At 41.2% G+C, this 8,312-nt stretch overlaps 1 protein-coding gene across 1 annotated transcript in view; it reads left to right on the plus strand.

Annotated features, from left to right (window-relative positions):
• The window catches only part of arhgap10 (Rho GTPase activating protein 10), a 51,393-nt gene extending 49,071 nt beyond the window's left edge, over positions 1 to 2,322 (plus strand). The window contains exon 23 of the mRNA XM_005726959.1: positions 815 to 2,322. Coding sequence (XP_005727016.1) covers positions 815 to 903 — 89 coding nt within the window. The 3' untranslated portion in view covers positions 904 to 2,322. The remainder of the gene's footprint in view (positions 1 to 814) is intronic.
• The last annotated feature ends 5,990 nt before the right edge of the window (positions 2,323 to 8,312 follow it).

Here is an 8,312-nt window from a genome sequence, read left to right on the forward strand (position 1 = left end):
GATTTATTCATAACACATGGGAAAAGACACAGGGAAACCGAGTTAACGATAAAAATGATTAAAAAATAACACTAAAAACCCCGAAAACCATGAATTTCATACCTGAGCCTCAACTCTCGCTGCCCAGTACCAAACTGCTCACGGTCCGTGGCCCGGGGATTGGGGACCGCTGGTTTAACAAACATAGATTTAAAGCTCCTCTGCATTTGCTTCCCTTTTCACAACTAACTGTTACACCACTCATTATGCACTTCATTTAATGCCACCACAACTCAACAGATAAAACGTATATGGTGAGGTGACGTCAGATACTAGATGTCACAGAGATCGCAATAATTGTCTTTGAAATTCCCATTCTGTTCAGGAAAAAGTGAGATATTAGTTTTTATTTCAATTTAGCAAGCCTTCTAAAAGCGGCTGTTTTGCTTTGAGGTTTGGAAATGACTTAACTTGTCTATACCCATATGAAAGGTTTTTTTTAGTTTTTTAAGTTCTTATTTCTTTCAGTTTTGAGTAAAATGACTAAACTGAAAGGGCCAAAAGAAAACAAAATAACCACTGGATTTAAAGTAAATTTGTATGGTCTTTTTTTGCAGCCTGGGATTTGCTTTCTGACATATCTGTCCTGCTAACAGGGTCACAGTGTAGTTTATTGTAACTGAATAATCGCTGTATCCTCCTTTAAACCTCTGCCCTCCACACTCTCTTAACAGTGTACTCACTGGAGGCCCAGTGTCCTCTGTCTCTCTCCCACCCTCATCCCCTCCCATGCTGTTGTTCCCCCCCGTCAGTGACACTGTGTCCTCTCTTGCAGTGACCCAGTCGAGGGAGCCGGGCTGGCTGGAGGGGGAGCTGGAGGGGAAGAGGGGCCTCATCCCTGAAAACTATGTGGAGATGCTGTAGAACCAAAAGGAAATATTTATGGACATTTCATCACGTTCGCCGAGGGAACTATGGGAAGATGCACGTGCCTCGATAGCCTCGTTCAATCGAAGCCCTGAATTTTCTCAATCAGTAATGACAACACCATATGATGTTATTGGTGCATTTTTGTTTGTTTGTTTGTTGCTGGCAAGTAGACTTTACAATGCATTTGCAAGCATGTTTATGTGTTTGTTCATTTTAGCCAAGTGTTCACCTGATTTTTGACAATTGTAATTGCAAAATGGGATTGCACTTCCAGTGCTCTGCTGTATATGAAGATGCTGTAGCCTCTATCCAAGGAACTTAGCAGAACCAGAGGAGAAGCGTCTCTCTAAGCGCCCTCTGCCCTGTTATACATGGTATCCATGAGCTCAAAGTCAAAGGGTGATCTTCAGAAACCACAAAGTAGAATGTCAGCACTCAAAACCACTGTAACACTGACCCCCTCACAACCCGCCACAGCCCTTGACATTGATCCACGCAAATTTGTTTGAGATACCCTTTGTGCCTTCACAGTCAAAGCACCCGGTGTAAACATGCGTACGGGTATGTATGAAAACGATCGGGCGAACTTTTCATTTATACGCTTTTGCGATGTTCTGTTCTTTTGAGAATAGCTAGACATGCAAAAGGAGGCACACTGCTGATGTAATTGTATTTTGTGTAATTGGCGCATTGATTGCACGTTTTGTTTTGTTCTTCTTTTTTTTTCTCATTTTAATTTACAGTGCCGTATCGTTGCTGCCGCACTTTTTCAGAAACGCCTCTTAGCCACCCGATGGAACCTGTTGGGTTAAACACTAACACCTGACAATCAGCCGCAGTCGATTTCGGCAGGTGATCGAAACCAAGTGTTTTTCTTCTCAAATCCTCCGTCTGGTTTGTTGTTTTTCGAGTTCAACGTTACTCAGGTTCTTCAGAGCAAAGGAATGAGACACTCCCAGAAAGTCTGAATTTTGACTTTTATTAGTTCTTTATTAACTTATCGGAAATGTGTGTTTTATTGTGAGCGAGACCACGAAATGCAGTACTTTGAAATATTTGTACCGTTTCGCATCCATCGAGTGTACAAAGCCCTAAAGAGTTACAACCAAGTATATTTACTGCGCTAAGTAATGGATGAGTTTTTTTAGGTTGTCATTTAGATTTGGTTTTAGCATGTGCGCACACCATAATACATTTTATCCTTCAGCTGTTCAGCGAAACACTTTCATTTGTCTGAGAGCTTCGGTTCAGCTGATTGTTTGTGTTTGCAGCTGAGGTTACAATAATTTAAGACAATGATTTATGACGTTTGTAAAGGTTCTTGGCTTTTCTCTCTCTCGTTTTTAAAATTTACCTTTGGGTAACTTCTTGATCAATGTTAAACAAATAAAGATATCTATTTTTGTTCTTTCACTGCATTGCATATTCTTGTCATGAAAAAATACGCTAAATGATTTATTTAATTTTATTTATTTATTTTTACAAATTAAGGTCTTTAACAGTTTCTTTAATTATTGGACTAATCTCACAACAGCCTATTAAACGACACACATTTCATGGCCGTATTGTGCCAACTGAGAGTTATAACGAAAGTTTGCCGTTTAGATCTTTGTCTGGGAAATGTGCAGCTTTATTAATGTGAAACGTGTGTGGTTTTTTTGCTGATTCATCCATTGTGTCACTGAAAAGGCTCCCAGTTTCCCACAGAGTCTAAGAATAAAATGATGAAATGCGGATTCATCCTGCAGCCACTTCACATACACTGAACCCTGTGGTGTAATGTAATCCTTCCTCTTTATATTGACCTGTGCTGGGCCCCTCCGACTAAAAGCTACTTCCAAAAAAACTTTCCATAAAGGGATTAAAAATAGATGTTAATCTTTTATGGAGGAAAAACACACTAATCCACCCTCCTCACCACTCCCTGATCCATTAACATCTCAGCCTCACGCATGTTAATTCTTAGACTACATCTGTGTAATTAACACACCAAATGGCCTCCAGACCCAGAGCTTCGGCCTCTGTTACATAATCACCATCAGTGCACCCCCTGCTACACTCAGGCCTCCAGTGAACGGGCTGATGCGCTGTTTAGCAGCGTAAACACATGCAGGCTTTGTCCATTTAAAGAAAGGTTTTTAGTGGTTTTAGTGGGTGACACATGTCCACCAGCCCCCCTGAAGCAACTGTAACATTAACATTATGAAATGAGGCATAGTTAATGAGATGGGCACAATAGTCCCTCAACTACCACAACCGCCACCACCACTGCCACCCACTCCTATGGCTCTTCATCATCTTCCCTCCAGCAGAATACTGCTGAATCATAGACGTGCGCCCTGCCTGCCTCTCACACTCTTTGGACTGTCAGTCAGAAAGCATGCCATGCTGCAACGATCTGCCTACCTATCTCTCTCTCAGTAGTATTTAGGCTCATCTCTGCTCCCTGCTGCCTCAGCCAGTGATTCACTGAGGCTCTAGTAGTTTCAAAATCAATTAAGCTCCATTCATTTATTAGTTCTCGTCATTGTGTGAAATTGTTGAATAGGAACAGCGTTGGGCTTTTCATATTTGAGGCTTGTTGAGCTGCCCTCCACTGCCACTTAAGATTGAGGTCAGCCTACCTGTGCATGCATTATTCATTAGTGTGCATCAGACTGGGGTGATGTATACATCAGTGTCACCATGTCGACTTACTTGATGTGTGTGAGTAAAAAAATCCAGATAGATGCGTTCATTTCTCACATCCCAGCCCCCCACCGGCTGTGTGCCAGCTGTCCTCTACCTCCCATGACGCAGTGTCCTTCAGCCCCCAAAAAACACACACACACACACACCATGCCGTGACTCAGCCCAGATCAAAGCAGCGCAGCAGTTTACCTGCAACCGTGAGAAAATGGCACAACTGCCTTAATACTTTCCTGTGTCTCCATCACGCTTCACACTCGTAGACTCGGTGTATTACCGGGGCTGAAAACTGAGTGGGAATTTGGAGGAAAGTGAATTTCAAACATAAAGGAAAGAGTGTGTTTTCGTGTGTTTGCGGAAAGGGGGTGGGGGGGGGGGCCTCCTCAGCTGAGAAAGTGGGCCACAGAAGCCGCCATGTGTGCGGGTGCAGCCGTGAAATCAGCCTGATCCAATAGATTCTGTTTATCTGGCACGACTACAAGTGAAAGCAATTGGAAATCTGGGGGAGATTTGGAGAGGGCTGTGGATTCACAGAGAGAGAGAGGGAGAAGGAGGAAAATGAGCAAAAAAAAAAAAAAAGTAATACTGTCTGCTCTACAGTCTGGCAAAGCAGGCGTGTTTTCAGATCAGCCTTTAACAAGGTTAATGGTGATTTTTCTCCACAGGCGTCGTTTTACTGTAAAAGTCTCTCGCTTGCCCGCTGCCTTTTTGTCATTATTCACTCTTCCCTCTTTCTGTTTCTCTTCATCTCCTCTCCTAGTGAATGGCGTACCTGCTGATGCTTCTCTCTGCTTTGTTTTCTTTACCTTATTAATATCACCGCCCACCAAATGCAGCTGTTTCAAATACATTCATCAACTCTTATAGTTTGGGGCAGGGGTATCAAATACAAGACCCGGGGGGGGGGGCAGAATCGGTCCGGCACAGACCTTTTCCTCCTAATAAAGATCTTCCCCTTGGTCATTTTTCATTTTTTCTTCTTGTTGGTCCAGAGTAAAAATGTAGTTTAATCACAGGACAGGCAACTACAAGCCAGAGCTTTTTATGTTATGTTGCACATTTATTTACTTACAATTTCAGTTCAACTATATATTATCAGAAAGAGTGAATTTCAATGGTCCGGCCCACTTAAGATCAAAGTGGGCTATATGCATCCCATGATGTAAACGAGTTTTCTAACTTCTTCTCATTGGTACAGATTTCATCACACACGCCTTTAAAACACACACACGCACACAGTTGCACACAACCCATAAATTACAACAAATGCTTCAATTTAATGGTTTTTTTTTATTAGAATCTTGCAATAGTTTGCAAACACAAGTATGGCAATATCTGCATCAAGATATACAGTAGTAACTGCTTTCGAAGATGTTTTATTGGTTTATAGTGAGGGTTGTCTACTGTATGTTTGCTGAGAATTATTATACAAAGCATCTGAGTAAAAAAGTCTATTTTCAAATTGGAAAAAGAAAGAAACTAAAAAAACAGGAAAAAAAATGTTGTATATATTTATAAGAAAATGCACTGCCATGGCTGTGGAGATATGGCTTAGTCTCTCTACACCCGAATCATTATTGTGAACAGAGAATGGTGATGATGGGACTCCACGTACAGTGACTCCACCAAAGTGTACTGTGACACTGCAGTTAGAAAGAAAGAAAAAACCCAGACAAATATCCCGAGTTATCCCGAGCCGACAGGGAGGGAGTTCATTTAGGACAGCTTTGGAGATAGAGCCGCTCCCCCAAGTACGGGGGTAAGGGTTGATTTTATTGTTTGCAGTGGGCGGTGATTGATGACCATTAAGTAAACAATACATTAATCTTGCTCCTCCGAAGCATTGCCTCGACACTTGGGGGAAACACACTTACAGTCCCTTTTAGCGGTGAGTTAGGAGATGAGATGTTTTGATACCGCTCTCAGTCGGCTGTTTTAGAATTCAATTTCCCCAAAATTTACCAGACTGACTGTAGACACTCTCACATCAGCCACAATGCAACTCCACCACTGATGGCGCCAAAGCCCTTCAACAAATGCCTCCACACGTTGATTCGGGCAGTTATTTTGAATTTGAATGCTCACTGGGACATTAAACCTCCATAAGTGTTTAAAACGAATTGCAGAATCTGCCCCTAAATAACATTTTAAAAAGGTTTTACCTCTAAAAATGATGCTTCTACCGTGACCTTTGCCGTTGTGCGAGTGCCAGGTCTGTCTCCTCTCCTATTATGCCAGCAGTGGCTCATATTCAAACACTGTGGTCTTGAGCCCCGCCTGACGGCGCCTCAAACGACACCATTCCCTGCTATTTCCTCTTGTTTCCAGTCTTTATGTTCAGCCTAAGCAGATTTCTGATTTCAACACTGGAGTGACGCTCATCTTCTTATCTAACTCTCTGCAAGCAAGCGAACAAGTGCGCGTCCCACTAAACTATATCCAAAAGTATTTATCAAAAAAATAGCCAGCTCATATATCTGGAGGACGATAAAGGAGATGGAGCTTGATAACATCATCATCTTTGCATTTTTTGATACTTTTATTTTGAAGGTCCAGAAGAAAAAAAAAAGGTGGGGGGGGGTCATAATTGAAATTGGCTGGATGGTCGGGTAAACCGCAGCTTCTCTCAGTGTGTGCACAAAGCCAAAAATAATGTTCTGTCACATAGCCGCAGTTTCAATAGTTTGTGACTTCTTGATTTTTATTGTGGTGCTCATCAACAATTACCGCCACGGATTAGGAAATCATTTCAACAGCAACAAGGATCCATCACTTCATACATCTCGTTACAAAATAAATCCTTTTTTAAATCGTGTTTTTTTTTCTATGAGTCGGGGAACAACAATGCAAAAAGTAAAAAAAAGAAAAAAGATGCAGAATCAAATAATTGTACTTAATAAGAAGATAATAAATGTTCTCTCTCTAACATTCAGGTAGTAAGTTCCATAAGTCTCTCACGATGTATGATACATTCATTTCTCTGTTTGGCCCTTTGCCTGGTGCCAACCCCTTTCTTGAAATTCTCCTCTGTGATCCGACACACAGGACATGGCGAGTGGGAAACACACATTAATTTTTTTTTTCGTTTGTTTGTTTTTGTCATTTTTTTTCTCGAATATTCCAACAAGATGGTTAAAGTAGAAATGTTTTATACTACACTCAACATAAGGACTTGCTGTATTATTTACAATATATACTGTAAAACTGTAAATCAGGTGAGATAAAAAGGCACAAGTTTCCCTTTTTTTCTTTTTAAATACAATGTAAACATCTCATCAAAAAGCATGCAATAACATTTCATTTTACAAAAAGGATATCGTTTTTAGACAAAGTACTTAAATATTGTTTTCCAGCAAAATATAATTCTCTCAAAAATACTTTCCCATTCATCCTATGAACCTTTAGACAGTTTATTTTTTTAAATTTTGAATTCTTGAAAAGAAAAAAGAAAAAAAAAAAGACAAGAAGCAAAATAAAGAAACCGTGACAGATCAGCGTAAGGGCACGGCAAAGATGAATCGGGTACTGCATGATAGTGACTGCGCAGGAGAAATTATTATAAAGTTTATGGCAAAACACAAGAATCCTAGCCTTCATGAGTGAACCGGGCCCACACACACACCAACCTCTTTGTGAATTACTGAAAAAGGATTCGGATTTGGGAATGACAAAAAGTTCAAATACCCTGCTTTGCTTTCCTCTCCCCCAAAAATACAGTATCGAATGACAGTCGTGATCCCAACAATGCCAACCTCCAAGCAGTTATGTAAATAAGCAAGTAAAATCACCTTGACTGATTTTACTTACTATCTTTTTACACCAACGTCCAAGCAATTAATGACATAAGTAAGTAACAGCCCTTTTCCACTAGTACCTACTCAACTCGACTGACTCAAATTTGGTTGTTTTCACAATCGAGTACCAAATACAGTACAGTAAGTCCCATGACGCAAACACAACACAACAATGGAGGATGAGCTACCTGCTGCTCGGTCTAGTTCTTTTTGTCAAACTCGAGGACCACAGTGTTGTTTGTTTGTGTAGCCATTTTTCTCCTTGCTGGGTTTCAAAAATTTTGGTGAAGGAGTCGCTGTCATGACTTGTGGAATGACGCCACTGGCTAGGCAATCAGTGCCATGTGGCCTGTTGATGTAACATTTTCGGTTAGCCTCAGAACAACCGCCGAGAAGGTACTAAAAAAAGAACCTGGTAGCAGGTACTACCACCTACTCGAAAACCCTTAAAAACCGGGTCAAGTCAAGCTGAGTAGGTACAAGTGCAAAAGGGCTATAAGTAAGTAAAGTTACTTACCTACTTACTCTGTTATGCCAACTTCAAAGCAAATAACAACACAGACGAGACCTCAGTCGAGCACGAGGCCACAAATACAGCACGCGGCCACCCTGATGTGGTAATGATGTCGTCTCTAACTTTAGGCCGGGGTGACCATGCAGAACGTTTTGCTCCCCTCCCCCACCCCGCATTATCACAGTTGCTTATCGAAACAGAGAATTCCTACGAGCTGCACTGACGCCTCATTTCACATTGTATCTTCTCTGTGCAAAAAAATCTAAATGTGGAAATAGGATAATCCTATAACATTAATGCATAATACCCACGCCGAAAGAGCAGATCATCTATGCACATGCTTGCCAGGAGGAAAAAACAAAACAAAAAAACGCACACGCACTCCATACACACATGTAAATACACAC

Source organism: Pundamilia nyererei, unplaced genomic scaffold, assembly GCF_000239375.1.
Source record: "Pundamilia nyererei isolate P.nyererei 1_Seehausen unplaced genomic scaffold, PunNye1.0 scaffold00022, whole genome shotgun sequence".
NCBI lineage: Eukaryota > Metazoa > Chordata > Actinopteri > Cichliformes > Cichlidae > Pundamilia > Pundamilia nyererei.